Here is a 25,684-nt window from a genome sequence, read left to right as displayed (position 1 = left end):
GTTCAGGAAGGCAAATCAAAGTGCAGGCAGAGCAGGTGGTGTTAGAGGTGAGGGCCGAAAACAACACAAGGTACAACAAACACCGAGGGGTGTGTGTGATGAAACAGAAGCTCTTTAGAGTTTAATTTTATTTATTTATTTAAATCTTGGAGACGTTTAATGTAATTAACGCAGCCAAACATCTCAACCCCCCAAAAAATAGGAAACACAGGAAATGTTTTCCCACAAAAAAAATGTCATGCAAGATAACAGGAAAAACTGGAGGACTGTCGAAATGAACTTGAATAAAAAGCAGACATACCATTGGTCGGATGCCTGGCAAACGACACAGAAAATCTCTTTACTGGCGGCATAGAGAACAGCTCTGAGGAGATAAGAAAGGTAACTGGTATTACTGGGACTGCTGGTACCTGTGTGTGTGTGTGCCTGCTTGTTTGCCAGTGATGTGTTTTTGAATGAGGAGAGAAAAACAGAATGAGAGAGAGAGAGAGAGAGTTGGTCCGTCGATTCATCAAGATCTATCTGCCAACCAACATGCGTGGAAATGAGGGTTATCTCTGGATAAACAAAGCGGAGGTAGATCAGAGGAAGTGAGTGGAGCGGCTGTGGAGTGGATGGAGTAAATGATGGAGGTTTTGGCTGTAAAGTAAACATAAAAGTGGAGGGATGCTGGGCTTTGATATGAAGGGTATTCAGCTGTGACAGAAACCTACATTTTCCTCCTTTCTTTGGCCGCTGAGCAGTTCAACGTCGTGGGAAACACAGAGTTAGAAGAGAAGATTGATACCACCGGCTTTATGCCCTTCACTTTTGTGTCCAGGAACTTTCCAGTTGTGTTTACATCGTTCCCTCAGGAGCTGGTCTGATGATGCAAGTGATTTTTTTCTGCTACTACTGTGTGAGCCGTGTTCTCACACTATTCTGCATTTGTCATTGCTGTGTTTCTAATACTTATGCAATGGAGACGCCTCTTCAGTATATGTATTTTCCCTTTTATATCACATGATTTCATGATGTCCTTTACCTGATGCTTTCATCATGTGATATTTAAAGTTTGTCTGATATTTTTTGGGCATTGAAAGCCTTACAACTACACTCGTCCCCTTTAAAGCTTCCTCTCAAATGTTTTTAGTGGACTTTAGGTATGTTTGAAGTGTATAACTGCTTCTGTATCTAAGCATGCATGTATTTTCATCTCTATGTACGTTTCCATTTCTTTCTTCCATTTTACGTCTGAGGAAGGGCTGGTGCCCGAAACGTCACTTGACTTGAGCTAAATACATTTGTCAAGGAGCAGCATCTGGTGTGCGGACTTTATTTCCCTTTCATACTTACTTTTCAGTTCAAGCACCCAGCTTCATTTATTTTTTTGGATCTCTCACCTGTTTTTGTAAGATTGATACCACTCTCATGCATGTACGATAAGATATGAAGCTACAGACAGCAGCAGGTTAGCTTAGCATAAAGACTGAACACAGGGGAAAACGGCTAACCTGGTGCTGTCCAATTGTAACAAAATCTGCCTACTAGTTCCCTTATAATTTCCTGTAAAATGTCACAAAATTTGCCTTTAACCTGATCCAAAATGTAATAACTTGACCAATAATGTGATAAAATGTCCTGATTGATTGTAAAATCATATTTCTCACGCCTGAGCACTGGCTTAGTGCTGCCCAATTAGAGTGGGATTGGTCTAATGAACTGCAAACAACAGCACTTAAGAGACAGGTCTGGCAATGCAGGAGGAACCTACTGATAACTGATGCTGATTAAACGTTTGGAAACGTACACTCTAGTTTTTTGGAGGACAAGTCAGTTGTACATTGTTATCAGGCAAAGATGCTTAAAACCACATCAATGGGAAATATATCTGCCTGTCCATTAGACCAGACTGCATCTGACATAAGACACCATCAGAGGACGATCAAAGCTGCAGAAGATGGATAACGTTAGCGAGTAAGCGAAAGGCAAAACAGTCGCTTCAATCTCCATGAAATGTGAGTCATCAGTGATTATATCAATATGAGTCAGGACATTTTATCTGCCTTTTAGCTCCACTTTGTTCACCAGCTAGTCACTAACAGTCTGTTTTTGGTGCTGAACAGATGGTGTACAGCGTGTGTTTAGATCCGAGATAAGAAAAACGATGCTATGAGAGCGGGGAGAGTGAACCAAACAGTAAAGTTGCAGCTGGACAGTTAAATAATAAACTGAAAAGATGCCAAAATGCACCATATTGCTGAGTAATGAAAGGACCAGCTTCTGCTGCTTTAAGTGGTACTGTAATAACAGCAATGCAACTTCACTAAATTTAATGTTTAAGCTTGGATGATTGTAAGAATATCCACTTTTATATACAGTAATTAATAGTGTTTCATATCCATTCAAAAGAACATATTTAAACATGACAGGTGGTGTTAGTAGAGATGTTTGAACTCACATGAGATGATAACGTGTGCTTTAAAGTGCACTCATCACCTTCTAACCAGTACTTTTCCTTTCACATTTCCCGTAGAAAGAATAACATGTTCTCCTGATGCAGCTTTGACGTCAACCATACCCTCACCTGTCTCTCAGACAGCTTAACGTGAAATAACTGAATAGAGAGAAGAGAGAAGCATCTGTTTGCTCCCAGCAAGCACGTAGGCTTGCAGTCAGAGTGACACCCGGTGGATAAACTGAACAGCTCAGTTTTCAGTGTTTAAAACCCACAGTGGGGAAAAAAAAAAGTCACTTCCTGTTTGTGTGGATCCATATGCATCCGTCTAATTTGCTAGTAAAATGATCTGCTGCTGATTTAACCCGAGGATGTGAGAAATTCATCTTTGGAAAGTACGACACAAACTTGTGTGACTAGAACATCTGTGACCATGAGAAGGATATCCAATCCAGATGTTTGGCATAATTAAAGCTGCGATAAGGACCCTGGTGGCTGTGAAAACAGCTTGCTTGTACTCACCATTACCAACGTGAGACTGGGGGGAAAGGGTGGGGAGGGAGAACGCGTCTGGGGATTATTTAAAGGTTGATTATTGGGTCTTGAAAATAAGTCTGTTTCAAATAACAGGTTGAGTTTCTTAATGTAAGGATTACCGTGAATTGTGATAAATGAAAAAAAGCCAGACTTCTGGCTTCCAGACACAAAAAATACTTAACTGTGGATTATGAAATTAAATTGAGAGAGAATACGGTCGCACTGCAAAACAACATGCACAGAGAGCGAGAACATTTGGTTCAATCCCAAGCAGACAGAGGTGTGATAAGTGAGTGGACATGCAGATCTGGGACAACATTGATCACCGATAGGTACGGTACATCACGCAGTCCAATGTCAGGTTACAGGCTTAGCATTCGCTGCACAACCGATCACTCTGCAGTCAAATCAGTGCCTTTATCATGCAAACTGTGAAATAAATCACTCAAAAACATGTGATGCAATAGATTGAAATTGCTGGTTTGTTCTGGGAAAGGGAGCAAAAAGGAAAGCAGCGAGATTGAATTTCTTTTTAAAAAAAGTGACAATTCTGAATGTCCCAAGCGTAAAAGTATCTGAAGCTTAAGGAAAAGAAGAAGACAAAAGTTCTCTTAGGCCAGAAAGAGTTTGGAGATGAAAAGATCCGCCCTGTGGAGGAGGACAGAAGGTGGCGTAAACATACCGAACATGCTAATCTGGCACGGCAGACTGCCGGGGGACAGAGGTGGTTTTCTGTGGAGGTGGTGGTGCGTGCGGACGTAGTCTCGGAGGTTGGGGGCGCTACAGGACACCCCGAGGGCGGAGGCACTGAAGAGGCCAGAGCAGAGCGACCCTGTGTGAGGAGGAGCCGGGGGAAGGGAGGTGTGCAGGGTGAGTTAATTTTATTACACACCATGCTATTATTCGTAACAATCTGATGCAATGTGGAAATGTTGACATTAGTGTGTGTACATTTCAAAAGGACCCTGACGCTACGTTTTAACTTTAGTTGTGAAAAAAAGAAAAAAGTTTTATCAGAAACTAAAAATATTCATGGCCAATCAGAGAACAAAGCTGCTATTTGTTCCTGGAAATGATGACATGCAAGCCACAAGGTTTTCACAACAGTTACTGCATCTGTGTGTGTGTGTGTGTGTGTGTGTGTGTGCGTGCGTGTGTGTGCAAGTGAATAAAGAAGATGTTTTGTATGCAAAAAGCAGCAGAGGCGAGAGCAGAGTGTGGAAAAAGTTTCAGACCCCTGTTGCGCACGAACCCTAGGAAGGTGCAACAGCCAATTCTCATAAATATATCTCATTCTAATATTATAAATCAACATTGAGTTTAAAGACCGCACAGCCGAGGAGGTGTTATCTTTGGAGTTGCGCCTCATCCCTTTGTTCTATAAACAGTATGAAGTATGCAACGCAGCTCGCTTACAGAGGTCGCCCCTCACACCTGCCGCTCTCGTCAGTGACCTGTACAGTCAGGGCTGTTTGTTGGTGGTGGTGATGAACAGGGAGCAACCTCTCTGCAGCCTCACACGTGCTATACATAACACACTGACAGGCTCTGCTCAGAGGATATCCAGGAGCTTCTGAGCGGAGCTCCTTTGATGTCGTGCAAACACAGAACAAACTGCTGCCGCTTTCAGGCTCAATTAAGCACAGAGTGACAGGATGATTAACACATTTAGGGAGACGTTAGACTACACCCATACTGCACTTTTGTGTTTGTGTTGACTTGATGTTTATGATTACACTTAATTGGATCTGAGAGTTTGTTTGTTTTTTTAATTGGAAAGGGCTTCTTATAAACTTCCTTCCTTTCCGAGACACATTCGTTTAGTTTAATTACGTCTTTTAGGTCATAATCGAGATAAACTGCACTGAATACAAAAGCTGTAGGCAGTGAAGCAGTTTAACGCAGCAGAGTGTGAGACTCTCCCAGTAAAACACATGAGACAGAAATTGTTTCCACAAAGTGATTCCACTCTCAGTTCTCACGCTCACAGTTTTCTCCACACCTCTTGATTTAGATGATGGGCTTTCGTGCTTGTGTGAGTGTCAGTGTTAGCAGACACGAGGAAGGCTACATGCCCTTGGAAAGCAAACACACAGCAAAACAAGAGTCCCTCAAGGGTTCTTTAATGAAGGGAGGAGGTTAAATCCATTGGAGAGACCCAGAGAGGTCCTTAAAAAGATGTCCGGGCATTTTAACACTTAGATGTTCAGCGATAGAGGGTCACGAGGAACTACCCAAAGATTTCACTGAAAAGGCTTTATTGTAGTAGGAAGATAAGCCCCATTAAAATACCATTTTTGGTGCAATGTAGAGCACATTTTAAGAGGATGTGTTTATTGTTATGTTAACGTTAAGACAGCAATAAAAACGTTATCAGACTGTAGGGCATGCATCACACCAAACCACTGCTGATAAATAAATAAATAAATAAATAAGGAGACCCTCATATCTACACACTGGACATACTTTAACTCTGTAGCTCCCAATACTAATAGAGGATAATTATCTTAAATAATACAATTTTTCATGGAGGAGACATATCGTTATTGCTGCGATTTAGAACAAATCTTAAATCCTATTGGTGGCTTGAAATCAATATTTCTCTCCCAACAATTATCTAATTTTTGTGATATTTTTTGGAGTGCTTTAGAAATAATTTACAAACATAATGGACGCATCAGGTGTCCGAGACTGTCGTGTTATAAAACTTTCTTACTGTGTGCATGAGCTTATTATATTGAATACAATGTGAATTTCTATATCTTTAATATTATGTTGCCTAATGTTTACTGCTTTAACATTTTTTAAGCATTATAACTATATTTTTCTTGTTTTCAGCATCATAACCTGCATAAAAGTATCAGCCAGACACCTGTCAGTGTCAGACACCACAGCAGATTCCCAGGATGCCATGCACAAAGGAAACGGAGGAGCTTCTAACAGCTGCAAAAAATTGATCTTACAAAATATAATTGTGTTAAATCTATTGCTTTCACTTTGTCTACAGTTAGTATGAAGTATGGAATCAGGACACAAGTTTGTTCTGCAAGAAGTTCCACAGTCTAATAATATGATTTGATCTTCAGTAGTTTGGGTTGTTTCCTGTACGGACCTCAGAAATAAGAAATGGAAACACATACAGCATGTTTCTTATGTTGTCACTTTATCACCCAGCAGGGATAAGGGATATCAACTCCTGACACCAGAGATCCTGCACTTGGCTGTGAACGCAACACTCTCCTGGCTGACCTCTCGCCTACATAGTTTGGAGTCTGATCCTGTTTGGCTGCTGCTACGCTAAGCTGGGGTGGAAGCTATGTGACCGAGGGGGAGACAGAAGGGAGGGGGGGAGATGGAAAGAAAATCAGAGTGGAAGAAATAACTGGAGATACGAGAGGGGGAGAGAGAGAGAGAGAGAGAGAGAGAGAGAGATGTGTGGAAAGGTGGGAGGATGAGGGAGAAGTCATAGCCAGGGGGCTTGTGATGAGGATCAGTGATGACAGCTGGAGATAAAATGTCAGTGTGAGGTCAGTGTGTCTTTTGGCATAAACTCTCTCTCCCTTTTATTCTCCACACACACACACACACACGCACACGCACACACACACACACGCACCAGAAAGAAGGTGCCCACCTAGGCCACTTGCTGGTTTGATCTCAGGGGACTGGCGTGAAACCGAGGGGAAGAGTCGGTGGGATGTGCAGCCTTTGGAGGACTGGGTGGGAGAGGTCTCAGAGAGAACCTGAGTGGAGACCAGGAGTTTAGACTGAGACGGCTGCCACAGTAAAACAAAACACTTCTGATATAAAAAAAGTACAAAATTTACAATTTCTCTGGAGCAACTACATGTGGGAAAATAAAAAGAAAGACCCAGTGTGGCTGTATCATTAAACACCAACACTAAAGCATCTGGTACCTCCATGGAGCCTGTCTTCCGGTTGCGGATCATGGGGGACCGTCGCTGAATGTTGATCAGCTCAGACAGGGGAAGTGCCTGGTCTGGCTGGTCCTGGGAGAGGTCCTCCATGCTGCCCTGATTTGGCTTTTTGTCCTGATTCTGAGTGGCAAGAGAAAACGAGAAGGAAATGAACTTTATATTCTTGTCCATTGAACAACATGCGAATGCAGCAAAAACCACCTGAGCTGTCCTGTGTGACATTCTGCATTAAACATGACCTCAACTCATTTCATGCTTCACATAAGACAACAGAATATTATTCAATTCAATTTTATTTATAGTGCCAAATCATAACAAAAGTTATCTCAGGGCACTGTACAGAGTAGGTAAAGACCACACTCATAGACCCAACAATTCCCCCGTAGAGTACGGTGCCAACGAATACCTTCCCTCTAACAACAGACAGACCCAGCTCTGTGGAGGACGGACATCTGCCTTGACCAGAATATTATGAACTCTATAATTTATTTCTTATTTTATCTATTGCCAGTGAATTTTCAAGTACATCACCATTTCTTCACTCATATAAAAAATGCGCACATGGAGACGACCTCTGGCAAGGCTCGCCCTATCTCACAATGCATGTGAATTTGTTTGAACTAATTCTATTATTATTTTATTCAAAAACCACATGACTGCAGCACAATTTCCCTATCTTGAGAGTTCAAAGTCATTTGTATATCTGCCCCATGATTCATATCCACTCCACTTAAATGGGTTCTTCCGTGATCCATGTTTACATCCTTACACTAAGTTTAATAAAGACTGGGCCAGTAGTATTTCTCATAAACCTGCAGACAGACAAACAAACCAAACCCAAATTATAACCTCCTTGGTGGAGGTTAGAACTTAACCCTGAACCCTTGAAAAGCAAAGCCCTCATATCTGTTTTAGATAGAAAACATACGCTACAAATTTCACCAAAAAGTGGCACAGTGGTGCAAAAGCAGCACAAAAATACAGAATTTAATTCCAGATACAGTCCTGCACCTTTATGTGTCTTATTATGTGCAAACTCATAATGGGACATTCTTTTGTGTGGGATTTGCTGTATAAACTGTACAACCCTGAAAATGGCAGAAAGACAAATACAAGACAAACAAAAGTCCACACACCTCCGAGGAGGCCGGGCGAAAGCCGAATCCAAGAGGTACGTTTTCCTCATCTTCGCACCCTTTGACCCCTGGACTGAAGTGAAGCTCAACGTGGAAACGCTCCTCTGATGAGGGGTCCTGCTCACGACACAGATATAAAGACATAAATACATGAATAAACCTGCAGTGGTAAGGCTGGACGCTTATGAATGAGAAACAGACTCTGCAAGCTGACCTTATTGTTGTCTTCATACAGCATAATGACTATCTGTGTCATGTAGTTGAGTTCGGTCACAGCACTCAGGTAGTCCATGGCCTGTTTCCACTGCTGGTCCTTCTCGTCCTGATACTCAAACAAAAACACACATACTGTAAACACATGCAAAATAAAAACACACATACTGTAAACACATGCAAAAGAAAAACACACATACTGTAAACACATGCAAATGACGCCTCATGCATAAATACATGAAAAAACACCCATATGAAATAAAACACGGGATAATATGCAACATAAAATCACCACCAACAAGACACGAAACACGTTTGAGACATTGGCCTGTATTTACAAACACTGAGCTAATAACGTCTGCTAGCTTTATAACAATGTACGACAGAAGATATTTATCATTGGGGCAGGACAATGTAGCTATATCAGTATCATTATGTGATTTTTTACTATCACTACTAAAACAAAATGGCCAGAGATGATAAAAACACAGAGACATACATCCAGCAGTCCTCCGTAGCGGAAGACGCTGAGCAGGGAGTGAACGTGACTCTCGCTGGTGAAGTAGAGGCGTGTGCGGACGTGACGACCAGGAGACATAACGCCACGAGAATACCTGAACACCAGGGGGGAAACATGACATCAAGCTTATCAGACAACACCAGTGACCTACATAAAACGTACACAAACACACACTGTGCTGTATACATATGTGCTGCGCCTATATACATGTACACATGTTTGTGTGCGCTCTCACAGCGGGTGCAGCTTGTTCACGGCCTCGTCCTCGTGGGTCCTCTGCAGATCCAGCTGGATTTTCTTCATCAGAGGCACGCAGTAAGCTTGAGCGATGTCCAGTTTCTCTGCTTTGCTGATGCCATACTCCTAAGATGGATGACACAAAAGAAAAAAAAAGGCATTTGAACTTTCATCCACTTCTTTTTAATCTACTTATTCATTGTGTTGAGTAGATGGGAGTTTAATCTCAACATATTTTGAGGCAGAAGGCAGAAAAACCCACTGGACATCACAGGGTGAATACACAAGTGATACATTCATGCATGGAGGCTTACAAAATGGGTTTTCTGTGTGAGTAATTTAGATTTTCTCTGCTGAGTCACACCTTTTTTTGGTGCAACATTTTAATCACGCCACAGGGATCAATGAAAAAGTTAGATTTTCTGCTTAATAGGGAAAACTGCTGGGTTCATGACGACCACTTGTAATAAAGGTATGAAATTAAGTGCAAATACTGCTATTGTTCTCTAATGTGACCTATTTGTTAACATTCCTGACATTCCCAGACTCCTGCAGATCATAACATAACTCAACTCTGAGTCTGTGTTTCCCTCTCTGGAATAAAACGCTTACATCCAGTCGTACAAAATAATTCAATAGAAATGCATTAAAGTGTACATTCTCTAAGGCAGGGCCGGAGAAATGTGCTCCAAAGCTAAAGGACGCCTTTCACCTGTGGTATGACTATGTCAGCCAGGGCGCGGGACAGCCTGAACAGCTCCAACGTGTCCTCCAGTCCGACCGAAGCGTTGTGCTGCGAGTCGTATTTGATGCAGTCGTAGATGTCCGGGATCTTGCTGATGTCATAGCGGCCATTCTTCATGCGGAAGTCTCTCTCCAGTTTGGACCAGCGCTGCAGCATCAGCTCCAACGTCTCGCTGTGGTACAGCTGCAGGTCTGGGGGAAAAGCACAGGATAACTTATCTTATTTAGAATGTTAAAACAGGTAATGGTCTCTGAAAATTACACTTTCACTGCAAGGACGGATATTTAAACCTTTTCACTTGTCTGACTCACGTAAAAGAGTCTACAGACTAAATCAAAGAGCTCAGCTTTAACGCAGTAAGACATTTTGATTATCTCTTCTCCACATACAGCTAAAGGTCTTCTGTAAACAGACACTGCAGGTTCACACTACCTGCAGACTTGGGGTCCTCCAGTCTCTTGCGGATCTGTGCATTGAGACTCTGGATGAGAGCGTACACCTTGTCACAGGTTTTGACTGGATCCTGTATGACCTTCATAGAGTTCACCAGCGACGGGCTACCAGTTGGTGCCAACTGGGACACAACAGAAACAGAAGGAAATGAAAAATGTATCGCCAATACATATACAGGAACCTTTTTGCATTTGCATTTTTGTGCAGTACGTTATGGGAAATGCAGCACAATATTATGACAGTTCTTTGGAAAAGATGATACATTTCAAGAATGAAGACTTGAGAAGCACGTCCAACTGTTTAAACTGAATATGGGGAAGCTTACTGACAAACATTGCACCCAGCACTTTATTAAACGATTACATTTTCACTTTATCATCTCACAAACCTTCTGATAGTCCTCCTGTGTAAACTCCTGGCCCTTCTGCATGATCTCATGCAGCCTGGCCTTCACCTTCTGTTGGCAGTCAGTCAGAGAGTCGCTGTCACTGTCCAGCAGTCCGTTCATGTTGGCGCTCTTCACCATCTGAACCAGGATTGGAGTCAACTCCCCTTCTAGAGCCAGCAGACCCTGGAGAGAAACCACAGAACTTGAACTGATTCATTTGGTGGTACTTCATCCACGTCATGCGAGAGAAAAACATGCATTACAATACAGCACATGAGCAAAGAGTAAACTTTGTGTTTAAACTATAATCAAGCCCAATTTATTGATTCATTTTATCTAATTAAAGGTGTTTAAAGCCATCTAATGATAAACAGTTCCAATATGATTTTCTTGGCCTTTTGCACAACTTCTTAAATCCCATTTTATATTAAAATAGTTTAATGAATAAATCGATGGACATGAATTTATTTTGATCACTGATTAGTTATTTGTAATTTAGGATAAAATGCCAAACGTGCTTGTTCCAGTGACCCAGTTTATGTCTTTTTTTGTCTTTTTACATTTCTTTGTCTAACATGAACAAAAATATCTTTGGACAAAACAAGCAAACTGAACGAATCCCCTTTTGTTTTGGCGTGTGACATTAGTCAGACGTTTTATAGACAAAACAATTAATCCAGAAAATAATCATCAGCTTTATTGATAATGAAAATAATCCTTAGTTTTAGGCCAACTTCCAAGTTACACTACTGCACAACGTACGGCCCTGTATCTTCAAAAGAACTGCAGCAACATCCGACACTACGTTATACATATGCATGCAGACACCTGTATGCAAAACGTGAACGTAGCCAGAAAACCCAAAGATTTACATAAAAGAAAACATCTCCTGACTCCTAACTGCTGTACAGTTTGCCCTTCTGCTATGAAAAAGATGCACATGATACAAATATCGGGAATCACAGAAATGATCTCAAGCATCCAAAGAGAAATTATGTCTCGGAAACCTTTCAGAAGTTTTCACTTAAGTGTATAAGTTTTATCAATTATCAGAAGAATTTTAAGTATAGGGGCAGTGTTACCTTCGCAAAAGCAGCGGCGGTCATCTGCACCCTGCCTTCGTCGGAGGCGTAGATCTTCAGGTCGTGGCGGTAAGTGCTGTGCAGGCGCAGGAGGCCGCAGCCTGGGAACCCGGCATAGTCGCCTGGAAGAACGAACACAGAGTGGTGCATCGTGGTTAAGTGTTTAATAATGTTCTCGATTAAGAAATGGCAGAGTCAGGGAGGTGGTTTAAAGAAAAGGGGGAAAAAATAATTGATTGTTTCCAAAAGTACCCAGGATTTTTAATAAGCCTGTGCAAGTGCAACATCACTTTCAGTCCAAATGAATAGTCTTCAAAATGCTTTGTAAGCTTCTTTTGACATGGCTCATTTCACTTAAACGTGAACTTAAATTGTGTGGCTTACGAATAAAATGAAGTGAAAGTGAAGGGAACAGATGTTGAGTAGACCCCAAAAATTACTGAAGACAGCTCCCCTAATTACCTACTTCAAGACAGACAATAAGTACTCGAACATGCTCAATATACTTAAATTAATGTAGCTGTAGGGGGGGATGCATGTCAACGCTACAGATCAAATCACACTGATGCTTCATGCTTTTTCTTTAGTGTAAAGCCAAAAAGCCTGATGTTAGACTACTGTCTACCTTGGGTTATCATGCCTCATTTGACAAGGAAGATTTGGGATGCGTTAGGGACTTACTCCTGTCCTAGACTCTTCTCCAGGCTAACTTAGACTGGCTTTCATTAAACAACATCCCAAGAACTCATAATGAGAAAGAAAATGCAACAGGATTAGTGTGAGATGATCCGCATTAGCTTACAACACCAAACTGCAGTCACGTCGGCTGCCTGTGTATGTGTGTGTGTGACCAAAACAACGTGCTGCAGTGGATCACCTCGAGAACACGTCAAATGACGATACAAACAAATCCACAGCAATCTCAATGGAGGACAAACAGGACTTGTCGCCAGGTGAATTGAAAGACAAAAATCATGATGAGATGAGAGATCAGAGCACATTAGTGGACGGAGCGACAAACGCGCAGAATGAGAAAGGCGTGGAAGAGTGGTGATGTCCAGGAAACCTCTTACCAAAGTCAATAGGGGACTCACAGCCAAGGGACCGGCGGTTACCGGCTGGTAGTTTACACAGAGCAACGACAGGTAAGAAGAAAAGAGCAGAGTTAATAGACAAAACTTGTGGTGGAGAAAGAAGTATGAAAACAGTGACTGGGATGAGTAAAAAGTCTTCTTTTCATTAGAAAGAAGCACCGAAAAGAGACAGACAATTGCATCTACTTTCAGTTCTGCCTCAGGTTGGGAGTTGTGCTGCATGCACTATAAAACAAAAGGCATTGAGAAGAAAAGCCCCAAAAAATGTGATCTATGAATCACAGAGAGGTGTTGCCCAGTTGAAAGCTTTTCAAAGTCATGGAGGGAGAGAATCTTTTATGTAACAGACAGGTTTGTCTGCTTACTCATCGCAGTTAGCCCTGGTTAAGACGGTCTGTGTGCAGTCTTTTTAAGCGGTAAAGAAAAACCCCCACGCTCTCCATGGAAGGCAAGCTTCCTGCATTTCCGTCACATTACACTCAACATCACAGCTGGGTGTAGTCAGGTAGTTCTCAGTGCATAGTGTGCCATCGTTTCAATGCAAAATTACTTACTGCACCTGTCCGCTGGCAGGGCCTGCCGACCTTTTGGAGGCTGCAGCAGGCTCCACTTTAGTTAAAGACTGCAGGGGGCTAAAAAACGCTCCCAAGTAAGGCAAAATGGAAAAAGGAAAAACTGGCATGTCCGTTTTCAAAGGTTCCCCTGACCTTTCACTTGTATAAGATATCCAAATAAACATTCCCGGTTCTCTGGATATCCACCAGTCTCCCCCTCTTTACAGACATGCCCACTTTATGATACTCCCAGACAGTTTGACTCAGACAAACATGCAGTTTTTCTCATGCAGTACAAATGTGTTATTTTCACCTATTCTTAAACAGTGCATTTAAATATTTCTGCCTACTGGGGTTTTTCATTCTAAGCTTGACCTCACTGTATAAAATGAGTTGTTGTGACCTCTAGTATAATCACAGCCTCATGAAACTTTACAAGCATAAAACTAGAGAGCTGGACTATTCAGAGGATGGCTTTCCTTCGTATATTGACATTCAGTGGGTTTCTGAGCAGTTTAGGCAAAACTAGTGCTCGCCATCCAATCGCTGAAAATGCAATTCATGCAGAAATTTCCAAATGTAAAAAGTTTTTTGAAGTTTGGGATTTTTGATGATTTTTTATCAATTCTCTCTCTAAAAAAAAAAGTTAAATTGAGCACCAAATCTGTGTAACAAATGGTTTCAAATTGCTGCAACAACTGACAATGGACCGTTCCAGACGGGGTGAATACAAGTATGCAGTCATAAATACGTGGATTACATTTGAATTCCAGTGAATTACTTTTTGTTGTTAAATGTACGAACCGTGAATGAGAACAGACTGAACAGCTGGACATTTTCATCCTCAGATCACAAGTTTGTGCTCGACATAGAGTCGGTTTTCTAACTTCAACAGTTTTACAATTTATTTATTTAATTTACTTATTTCTGATTTATGACTAGAAAACCTCGGCACACAGAGCTGAACTGCATCTCAAATTAATCTTCAGGTTTCCAGCTTCTATGTGGCATCGTCCGTTGACCTGCTCTCTGCCCCTGAGCCCTTTTGGGAGTCAAGACTGTTTTGGCAGCGGCCGTTCCCAAGGTCACAGATGAAATGCCAAGCTTAAAAGTAAAAGTGTATTTAGATGCAGTTCATCTAATGGGCACTGAGAAACCACTGTCTGCACTGAAGCGACTTGGAAATCCATCAATTTATTTCTTCAGAACAGTCCAGGCTAAGCTGAATACGTCTTATTCGGGTCTTGTGATGATTTTAAGTAAGTTTTTATTTACATAGCATCTTTTAAAACAAAGTGACAAACTGCACCGCAGGACACAGATGCAGAAAAGTAAGTCACACTTACATATAGAGGACAAGTAAATTACAGCACCGATACTGTTCAGGGAAGGCAAGTTGGTATAGATGGGTTTTTGAAAAGTGTTTTATAGCGGTTTACAGACGGGGGAGAATGCATCAGTCTATTCTAAGTAAAGGCAACAAGTCTAAAACTTCTATGAAAACAAATAATGAATGGTACAAAAAAAGATTCAGTGGCTCCCGGAAAATCCAGCTCGTCGACTCTAAAATAACCTCCACCTACGACCTCCACTGACACACTGTATGTCAGCTGCGCAGTGTTGACACTGTATACGGCAGCGCTTTGAGTCGAAGGGCTGTTAAAAACTTATGAGCAAAAGGTACACGCTGGAGGACACACTGGGCTGTGTGATGATCATTTGCATATCCCTGTATTATAATAATGTTTGTGCATTTGTGAATGTCTATAGCCTCTTTCACACATGCACTGCAACCTGAAATTATCGGGACATTAAGCGGAGGGGCTGTGTGTGAGAACGCAAATGTCTGAATCAGATGCTCATTCTCTGGTGTGTGAGTGGGAGTGTTGTTGATGTGTATATCACGCTGCGGCCAGCACCAGAATAAAACACACCTCCAGGGTGAGTTACATAAAGACGGGAACGAAAATGTCTAACTGGAAAGACGACGGGATTCAGGAACTTCTGCAGGCAAAGGGCGATGCTTATATCATCAAAGAAATTCAAATAATGGAAAGATACTCTATGAACCAGCTCCATCTGTGCGGTGTAATGCCCCTCATGTCCTCCCTCCTGCACGCTCTACCCAACAGCCAGAAAGACTCTCCTGACAATGCTCGGAGTTTCCTAATGTATGTAAAAACGTCTTACATGAGATTTTACTTGCACGTGTGTGTGTGTGTATGCATATATCTGTAGGAATGTTAGCTTCCTTGGGGCATGTGTGCACAAAACTTATTAGAAAGTTGTTAACTCGTTACTCTCATCTCATGGAAGTTTGAGAGGTGAATTTCACACGGGGAAACTAAGATCTAATCTAATTAGATCCATTCTTTTTTTACAAAAAAGGGAAGATATGGGAATTTTATAAATAGCCCACATGAAAAGGAAATACCACACTGTCTTCTATAACATGTTTTTTGAATTGAAGGGCAGTTTTAAGCTCTTTCCACAGCAGCGCAACTGTATTATAAATGTTTCCTCTGAGACAAAATTTAAAAGAAGAAAGGAATCAAATATTTTACAGCATGGAAGAACTATTTTACATCAGAGCCAAAGTAGAAGGATCCCTCGTAAGTATGTCTATTAGCAAATGTGAGTCAGGTGGGTACCTTGACCTCCAGGGTACATGCAGCGGAAGGCCCTGCCCAGCTCCTCAGCCTGAACCCGGCCTGCAGGCGTCAGCTCTCCGCCCCACTTCAACACCAGCAGCAGAGACGGACCGTCCTTCTTACAGTCTGAAAAAACCGCAGCGTTATTCACATCGGGAATCATTATACAAAAATACTGCACAACTTCCAGATGTTATAATTTGTTGGGAAGATGCAGAGGAAGAACTGGGCTGTTATCCGTCTGTTTACCTGAAGTGTTTGAAAGAAATAAACTCTTTAAATCTGACATATATAAAATAAATGTCTTCTGTTGAGCATGGCCAGAAGAACCTGCTGGGGGTACCTCTGTTATCCCCCCGTGTCACTGCATCTCTCTCTGCACTGTGCGACACAGTATTGCTATGCTGGAAAATTATACAGCGGCAGGTTTTCTGCATGGTAATTTGATTAAACACCAATACATTCAGCAATATGCACCATGTAGTCTTGCACTGTTTCACTGCTGTTAGTTTATACATATGTTGTTTTCATGCTGTGTGCATTGGTGTTTTATGTGTGTCGTATACGCTACTAGATGACTACATTTCCCTCTGGATCAATATATTATTTATCTATCTAAACTAGATTGTGACAAAGATTATTTAAAAAAAAAAAACTAAAAAAAAGAGGTAATAAAGTAGTATTCAGTCAGTGGGAAGAGCACTACACCCCCTATTTGTGATTCAAATTAATAAAAGAAAGTATTTTCACATCAATAATAACGATTATTTGCAAAAATGTTTTACTGATTCAGTATTTCCTGGCTCTAACCTTCCCCAGCTGCATCAACAGTTGGACTTCCTCTTTTTTTAGGTTACGTCCGGAAATCTGAAAACTACCCCCAAGAGTAATTCATTTTACTAAAAGATGAAACGAAGTGGCAGTAATCTACAGTGACCCTGTATTTTGTAATTAGATTACTCTCTCACCCCGTTCTAACACACATTAGACACACTCTCAGCTCACAAAGAGCCACCGTAAATATAAACACGACCTCTGTGTGTGTGTGTGTGTGTGTGTGTGTTTGTACCTTCTTCTTCGCTCGAGGCTTTGGGCTGGCCGTTACGCAGGTAGGTAAGCTGGACTTTCCTGTTGATACCTGAGAAATGACCGTACCTGGAGAGACAGAACACACACACACACACACACACATACATGCACGCAGAGTAAGCACACACAGATACACAGAAATCATTAACCTCGTCTTCAACAGCAAACATCTGACTTCTACTCCAGCAAATAGTTAAAGAAAGAACAGAACAAGGCAATGACTTTTTCCACATGTGACACACTGATCAAACACACAACCAAGGACCAGTATTAGCAAATGACAATACATCAATCAGCTGATATTATTTCTACATATTGGGTTATCACATTCATATCGGTATTGGCGTATGTTGTCCAATATACGTCGATATGAAAACCTTTTTTATTTTTTTTACAGAAGATGTAATGCAGGATATGAAGCTTGGGGTGATTTTGTGATGGTGTCATAAAGCATATAGCCATTTTTATTTTGATGATAAGAAACTGAATTATACTGAACATGATGTTTCTCTTGTTTATTTTATTCATTCTTTATTTTTTTCAGTGTTCATTTAGATTAGATTGAAAGTGTAACAGACGTGTCGCCATGCAGTCGGACAGTTTTTGGCTAAATTCTATCAAACTTTCTGTTCAACCTACGAATATAAATGATGGTGTAATGTTAGAGTTCATTTAATGGTGTTAAACTAAAGTCTAACTTCTTATCTGTGTAAACATTAAACGTTTTAACCGCCTAATTTATCTTTGTGTTTACAAGCGTGGTCAAAAGGACGCTAACACCGGTGAATTAACCGTGTGCTTCTCTCAGCCCTAGTCGGACACCCTGATCTGCTCGCCGTAAACACCGGGAGCTGCTGGTCGTCCACATTAACATCAATGTTTTCAAAACGTCCGGGACCATACTTCAGTCCTTCACAATAGAAGGAAAGGCTTTAACAGCTCCAAAAGATACCGTAAAGTCTTCTTAATTTCCATTTTTGGAAATTGTCTGGATAGGGCTAATACCAGCGAATGGGCTTCAACTGATAGAGTTACGTTAAAACATTGTATATATGATTTAAAATAATGTTAAATATTGATTAATAATAACATTTTTTTTGGAAAGAAGCCTTCTGAGTGCCTTTGCAGAGCACTATCTGATCAGTAATCTGTGAATTTTCCCCCTCTCAAATCAGATTCAGTCTTTAAAATCCCACATCAGTCTGGCTCTGCTCTATAAATAAGACACTCAGCAGGTACTTTGGATCAGCTGAAGACCAGATGATGTAAGTGTGTGATTGCGTACAAGTGTGTGGGCATAAGAACAAGAGAGAGAGTGTACCTGTGTGACTGCTTCTAAAATGGTGCAAGGTGAAAATCAATGCCAGTTTCTGTCATGTTGTTATTAGTCACACACGGACACATATCGGGAGCCTGAACTCGACATGTGCTTTAGTAGGAATTTGGCGCGTCCTGCAAACTAATGACTGCATAGTGTTCTCTAATAGGAAAGGCAGCTGAGCGGACGCCTCAAAAAGCCACATGATGATGATGGACCCTGAACAAGGTTGAATAACTCTGGCAGGGGGCCAGAGAAGCTGAACAGCTGTCAAAGCCTCACAGCTCACTTTGGGTATTAAGTAATGCTTGGTATTTATTCGCATCCACTAAAGTAGTGATTGGGTGGAGCTTACTGCATCACTGCACACATTGTTTTCTCTCATACTATCATTATATTCACAATAAGCCGGGAAGAGATTTTACATTTTATCCTAAGTAACTTGAACCCTCATTTAGAACTGCACAGCACAATTCAAAAGGAAATGGCTCGCGGTATTTATTTCAAGGTCTTCGAAGTGTTTTGCTCACAGTGACAGACTTTTGTTTTCCTCAGGCTCTCATGTTTCGCTAGTTAGCGACTAGCTGGTGAGTAAAGCAACAGATTTAGTAGCTTAAAAGTGGTGGTCAGACGAGGGTGGAGACTAAAACAAAGCTAAAAGAGTGTGCATATTGGCACAGAGGATCTCTGGAAAATCCTCGGTGACAAAGTTAAGAAACCCACTACAGTTAATCAAACTGTGCAAGAAGAATGGACCAAGATCAAACCAGAGCAGTGTGAGAAACTAGTGATGTCCTGTGGGTGCAGATGTGCTTTAGACATTCAAAGCTGTGGCCTCTAACCTTCCTATTCATTTTGAACCCTGTAGCCTTAAGAAAACATTGTTTTGATCTTCTCTTCTGACACAATTGTTACTGTTTTTTATCCACAAAATAAAGGTTTTTGTTGAAGTGCCTTAGTTATTTAAAAAAAAAAAACATGCTAGTACGGCAGTGGTATAGTCACAGAGGATATTCTATCAATTCTGAACAATAAAAAAATTACAGTATTTCAGTCATTTAGCATCTCTTTGTGATCATTTTGTGGGTTTTCTAAGCAACATTTTATGATTCAGGGCGCATGACTTTATAAGCCCCTGGACCTGTGCCCGGGTAGGCCCGTTCAGTAATCCGTCCATGGGCGTAGGCCCTGGCAGCAGAGTGACATACCAAACAACTTTCACTGAGGTGGATTACTCTTGTTGTGGTTTCAGTGGACTGTGTTGTAAATGTGCCCTTTTCTTCCTAGTTTTCCCTTGAAATATAACTTTTCACTTGAGAACATAGGGGTATTGTTTTCTACTGATGTTTTCAACCTTGTGTTTCTTTCAAATCTGATAATCATGGACTTCCTATGTTTTTGTTGTTGCCCTCATTCTAATCTCCATGGAGACGTCAAATCACTATAATGAGGCAGGAGGAAGGAAGACATTAGGAAGGTCCAGTTGATATGTGGTGAGCAGCATGCACACAAAGTAGCACAGCACACACTGAATTACACTCACACACAGAAACACACACACACAGAAACACAGTAAAATCATCTACATTTGACTGTGTATGTGTCTAGTGTTAATTTTTAAAAAATGAATGGATGTTAATGAAAATGTTGCACTCAGTGCACAGAACATTAGGAATACCTTCCAAATATTGACTCAAATATTTCTAATCTTGCAGAGGTTGTCTCTTAAACAAGCCCCCACCACAGCAATTTCCTGTTTGATCCAATAAGGAAGTGGCAAAAACTGCAGTTCGTCGAGTGTCCACTAGGGTCCACAGGTTTCATATGGAGCAGTTTCTCATTGACCCTCATGTTAAACAGGCCGCTTTCACAGCATCATTAAACCTGTTTAAGGCCTGGTAAAAAAAAAAAAAAAATTCTAGTCTGTATGTTTAGGTCATATCTCCATGACAACACTGAGGGGGGGGGGGGTGAAATTTTTTGAACCAAAATTAGTTTTTATTTTATTGGAGGTTAAAGTTTATGAATAATTAGGGGTGCAGCCTCTTGAGTGACAGCTAGCCGTTGGCCCTCACTTCTTCTCAGAGGTATATGTCAGCCAGACGGATGAATCTCCCTCCCCCCAACGTCACATACATGCCCTTTTTTGGTAAGAGGAAATGAGGCAGAGTCAAATTTTGACAAAAATCTTACTCCCATAGGCGAGGACGATTGACTCAAGTTGAGAAAACGAACCTCAACGGGGAGACTACGTCCATTTTGTATAGTCTATGGTTTGAACTACATTTTGTTTATATCCACTTCATCTACCTTGGTCTGAGTCACAGAGAGAACAGGTATTTCTAATATTTTGTACGCACAGTCTAACTAGACTGAAGAAAAGGAGGGTGGTAAAACCTCATCCTTTAAAGTGAGAGGGGAGAGGGTGCGTACTGAGTGTCATTCAAGCTGGATTCCCTTTAAGAGAGAAAGAAGGAGGGATGGGTGGGTGGGAGAAAAGAGAGACAGAGGAGGGAAGAAAAGAAAAGCCAAGAATTAAAGACTCAAGAGGGAGAGAATCAAGGTAAATATGTGTCTGTCTGTGAGTACGAGAAAAGATGGTGGCGTGTTGACAGATGAGGCTAGTTCTGCGTTGTGAATCGGAGATGAGAGTGGGCGACTGTTGATGAATGATGATGATGGGAAACGGGAGGCAGATGACTGATGTTGTGTTGTTTGTTTGTTTATGAGAGAGTGTGTGATCATGATGTGAGACGTCACTCACATCTCTAGGACAGTCTTGAGTTGCTCCAGTTTAGATTTTTTCTCTTCGATCTCACAGTCGTTGTGTTGGCCGAGTTCAACCAGCAGCAGACGGGCGATGTCCAGCACTTCCTGGAAACACAGAGGTGGTCATTCTTAATTTCTTCTTTATTCGCCCCCTACCTTGCACAGAACAGAAGTGAACGCCGGGGCATGTGTGACCACGCCTTTATGTCTCATTTTCATTGCATAGTTCGGTTCAACTCATTTAAGGTACAACGTGATTTTCTCTATTACGTTTCACACTCGCATAGACCGCTGAGTTTAGGCGGGATTCTCAGCTGATCACTATAGCGAGGCCACATAAACCTGTCAAGATATCATCTTTGACGTGAAATTTGCTGCCATTTGCAACCATAAAGAGGAAGGTCTGAACTTTGTTAGTTATACGGTGCAATGTATGGCGTAGTTTTGCAGGCTGCTATTTTTTTTTTTATTTGATTATTGTTCGGGCTTTTTATGCCTGTCTTGCTTAGAATAGCTGAAGATTGACAGGAAAATGGTTGAGAGAGAGGATGACATGCAGCTAAGAGCAGCGAGTCAAGTCGAACCAAGGCCGCTACTGTACGGTGAGAACTCGCTATACCAGATGAGCTACTGGGGGCGTGTGCAGGATGTCCCCTGCCATCTTAGGGCGCACTCACACTGTCCGCCCATACCGTGCCCCGGGCTTTAGGGTACTCGTACATGTGCAAACACCCTTTACAAAAGCCCAACTCTCTCAAACGGGCCGTGGACCGCGAGCTGGCCACAGCTAGGTGCGGAGCGATTGCACACACACTGGTCAAACGAACTAGGCTTTACCCGTAAAACCTTTTTTGGCTCGGTACGGAAGGACAGTGTGAGTGCGCACTCAGTGACGGTTCACTCCGACCACTCATTGGTCTGTTGCTGTTCACTATCTAATATCAGCTCAGCTCACTTGGAGCCTGGAGGTGGTGCCAAAAAAAATGGACCAGTTACTATCCACAACTCTCCTGTGAATGTTCTCATTCGTCCAGGTCATCGTTATCCTCAAAGCAATTTCAGTCAAAAACAACTGGACTGGTTGTTTGTCTAGGAAGACGTTTCACCTCTCATCCAAGAGGCTTCATCAGTTCATGTACGCATCTGACCAGGCTGGGACTGGTCCAACTAACTGGTGTGGAGATCCAGGTATTTAACCTCTCACAAGGCCGATGATGTCACTGAAACCCTTTGTGCTCCAAGTGCCCACGCCCGTCGTTAGAGTGACAGTCGGTGGTGGGCAGTTGGTTTCGACGTCGTTAGTGCTCTATTGAGTCTGAACGACAGTCGTTGGGGTCACCCGGGCCATGTGTGAACAGTTGTCCTTTGAGGTTAGATTGTTGAATCTCCTGGGAAGGGACGAAAGGGCGGCATTGTAAATTGGAGATAAGTGGTGTCTCAGACCCCCTCCTCTGTTTAGCGATGGTTTCTCCACTTTAACATAGATGGCTTCTTTTACTCCTCTTTCAAACCATCTGTCCTCTCTGTCCAAGATTTGGACGTTGCTGTCATCAAAGGAGTGGGCTTTCTCCTTGAGGTGTAAGTGGACAGCCGAGTCCAGGCCTGAGGAGTTAGCTCTCCTGTGTTGGGCCATGCGTTTATGCAGTGGTTGTTTTGTTTCTCCAATGTAAAGATCTTTGCATTCCTCGTTGCATTGGACAGCATAAACCAGGTTGCTTTTGTGGTGGTGTGGTGTTCTGTCCTTCGGATGTACTAGTCTCTGTCTGAGTGTGTTACCGGGTTTGAAATACACAGGGATGCAGTGTTTGTTGAAAATCCTCCTGAGTTTCTCCGATACCCCAGCCACATATGGGATGACTATGTTGTTTCTCCTGTTATCTTTTTCTTTCTCAACCACTTTGGTTTTCTTTCTGGAGGCAGCTGCCGTTTTAACAAAGGTCCAGCTGGGGTAGCCACAAGTTGTGAGGGCGCCTCTCAGGTGAAGAACGCAAGCACCTGAGAGGCGCCCTCACAACTTGTGGCTACCCCAGCTGGACCTTTGTTAAAACGGCAGCTGCCTCCAGAAAGAAAACCAAAGTGGTTGAGAAAGAAAAAGATAACAGGAGAAACAACATAGTCATCCCATATGTGGCTGGGGTATCGGAGAAACTCAGGAGGATTTTCAACAAACACTGCATCCCTGTGTATTTCAAACCCGGTAACACACTCAGACAGAGACTAGTACATCCGAAGGACAGAACACCACACCACCACAAAAGCAACCTGGTTTATGCTGTCCAATGCAACGAGGAATGCAAAGATCTTTACATTGGAGAAACAAAACAACCACTGCATAAACGCATGGCCCAACACAGGAGAGCTAACTCCTCAGGCCTGGACTCGGCTGTCCACTTACACCTCAAGGAGAAAGCCCACTCCTTTGATGACAGCAACGTCCAAATCTTGGACAGAGAGGACAGATGGTTTGAAAGAGGAGTAAAAGAAGCCATCTATGTTAAAGTGGAGAAACCATCGCTAAACAGAGGAGGGGGTCTGAGACACCACTTATCTCCAATTTACAATGCCGCCCTTTCGTCCCTTCCCAGGAGATTCAACAATCTAACCTCAAAGGACAACTGTTCACACATGGCCCGGGTGACCCCAACGACTGTCGTTCAGACTCAATAGAGCACTAACGACGTCGAAACCAACTGCCCACCACCGACTGTCACTCTAACGACGGGCGTGGGCACTTGGAGCACAAAGGGTTTCAGTGACATCATCGGCCTTGTGAGAGGTTAAATACCTGGATCTCCACACCAGTTAGTTGGACCAGTCCCAGCCTGGTCAGATGCGTACATGAACTGATGAAGCCTCTTGGATGAGAGGTGAAACGTCTTCCTAGACAAACAACCAGTCCAGTTGTTTTTGACTGAAATTGCTTTGAGGATATCCACAACTCTGTAAAACCAGAATAGAAATAAGCCGAGCCATGTCTATTAGAAGACAGATCCCTACCTAAAGCGGAGTCTGCCCTTGCACTAGCTGGGTTTATCTCAGCAGTAAGAAGACACTGACACTTGAGACACTGAAAAAGCCAAGTAAGGCCTTGTTTTGCAGACTGGCTAAAGCTGATGACGGACGCAGCCTCTTTTGAGGATCTTGTTGCAAGACTGAATTATGGTAGCTGTAAATTCTACAGGGTGTGGTACCACTTCCTGTGTTTCATTCAATCTCAACGGAATAGTTCCCCATAATTATGTTTTATCATTAAGTATTATCATGCATAAAATCCAGCCACACGCCCTCCTTATTTATTTTGTTTCTTATCTTATTTATTTTATTTAAGATGCGTTATTTTCTCTTTTTTTATTATTCTTTATTTTTTTTGTATTTTACAATTATTGTGATGTAATGTTATTACACACTTTGAGTTATTGCCCAGATGGTTGTGTAGTGTGTTTTCAAAGTGTTGGTTGTTTAAATGTTGTGTATGTTTTGTGTTTGTTGTCAAAAAAACAAACTAAAATCAATAAAAACTTTGATTATAGAAATGAGCCGAGCCGATTCAGTGAAAATGCAGCATTGTCCCGACTGAATACCACGTCAAAGACAAGACTGACAGCTTTAAAAATGTTTTATAAAAAGATGAAACAGTGACAGCATGAATTCTGTGTGTGTAGATTCAGACAGTAAAGTATAAATATTTAGACAACAGAACAATAATGGACTGTGACCCGTAATAATAGTTATGGAGCTTGATATATGCAAACATAACACTGAAACCCTCCATTATTCTTAAAAGGATTCAGTCATAATCCAACAATAAAAAACAGAAATAAACAGGCAGAGGGGGGGGGAGTAGGATCAAGACTAAGATTTAAAACACATCTCACTGACTTGTAGCTGTTTTGGCTTCTTCAGTTTTATCTTTCCAGACTTGTAGCCTCCGTACTTCTCAAACAACTCAAAGAAACTGTGCAAGACAAACAGAATAAAAACAGCAGAATTAAGAAATACAGTTACTTTGAATGAGGGCAACTTCAAATGTATCTGACATGTTGATTCATCTCTAGCAACAGGACAAATGTTAACGGAATATAAAGCAAATACGTTAAAGACATGCTGAGAGAAAGAGTGGGAGACGTCTTAAGGCTGAAGCCAGGAGACTTACAGAGGATGTCGGACCTCCATTTTCATCTTTTGCTTTGGTGTGCGATCTCCATGGCGGATGATGGCAATAACACAGCGCAGCTCCATCCTGAATAAGGTAGAGGAGTGGACAGGAGATCTAATATACATACACATTTACACATAATTTACATAATCAACACTGGCAAGTGTTTTGTTTATAAAATATGACGCTTGTCAGAATGAGATATATTTACAATTCAAATTAGTGTTAAGTAATTAAATCATGGTGAAATAATACATTTTCAATCCATCTTTTCCTTTGTCATCTCATAGATCGTATATTTGTATCGTATGCACAGTAGTCCATATTTTACAGGGGTTTTCCAGGCTTTCCAGGAACCCTGAACACC

The 25,684-nt window shown here is 41.8% G+C and overlaps 1 protein-coding gene across 4 annotated transcripts in view; it reads right to left on the bottom strand.

Moving 5' to 3' along the window:
* The window catches only part of ppip5k1b (diphosphoinositol pentakisphosphate kinase 1b), a 54,569-nt gene that overhangs the window by 12,439 nt on the left and 16,446 nt on the right, over nucleotides 1–25,684 (bottom strand). Inside the window, exons 11-26 of one of the 4 annotated variants that reach the window (XM_083917256.1) lie at nucleotides 25,315–25,401; nucleotides 25,041–25,116; nucleotides 21,157–21,266; nucleotides 17,055–17,140; nucleotides 15,986–16,111; nucleotides 11,687–11,808; nucleotides 10,605–10,787; nucleotides 10,196–10,337; nucleotides 9,731–9,954; nucleotides 9,017–9,144; nucleotides 8,761–8,875; nucleotides 8,263–8,376; nucleotides 8,049–8,165; nucleotides 6,892–7,032; nucleotides 6,591–6,717; nucleotides 3,657–3,806 (exon numbers count right to left, since the gene is read on the bottom strand). In XM_083917256.1, coding sequence (XP_083773382.1) covers nucleotides 3,657–3,806; nucleotides 6,591–6,717; nucleotides 6,892–7,032; nucleotides 8,049–8,165; nucleotides 8,263–8,376; nucleotides 8,761–8,875; nucleotides 9,017–9,144; nucleotides 9,731–9,954; nucleotides 10,196–10,337; nucleotides 10,605–10,787; nucleotides 11,687–11,808; nucleotides 15,986–16,111; nucleotides 17,055–17,140; nucleotides 21,157–21,266; nucleotides 25,041–25,116; nucleotides 25,315–25,401 — 2,048 coding nt within the window. The remainder of the gene's footprint in view (nucleotides 1–3,656; nucleotides 3,807–6,590; nucleotides 6,718–6,891; nucleotides 7,033–8,048; nucleotides 8,166–8,262; nucleotides 8,377–8,760; nucleotides 8,876–9,016; nucleotides 9,145–9,730; nucleotides 9,955–10,195; nucleotides 10,338–10,604; nucleotides 10,788–11,686; nucleotides 11,809–15,985; nucleotides 16,112–17,054; nucleotides 17,141–21,156; nucleotides 21,267–25,040; nucleotides 25,117–25,314; nucleotides 25,402–25,684) is intronic. The other 3 variants (XM_083917258.1, XM_083917257.1, XM_083917259.1) reach the window with 3 other exon arrangements.

Source organism: Echiichthys vipera (assembly GCF_963691815.1).
Source record: "Echiichthys vipera genome assembly, chromosome: 7".
Classification (NCBI taxonomy): Eukaryota; Metazoa; Chordata; class Actinopteri; order Perciformes; family Trachinidae; genus Echiichthys; species Echiichthys vipera.
Note: the sequence above shows the minus strand (reverse complement) of the source record. Positions and strands in the feature narration are given on the sequence as shown.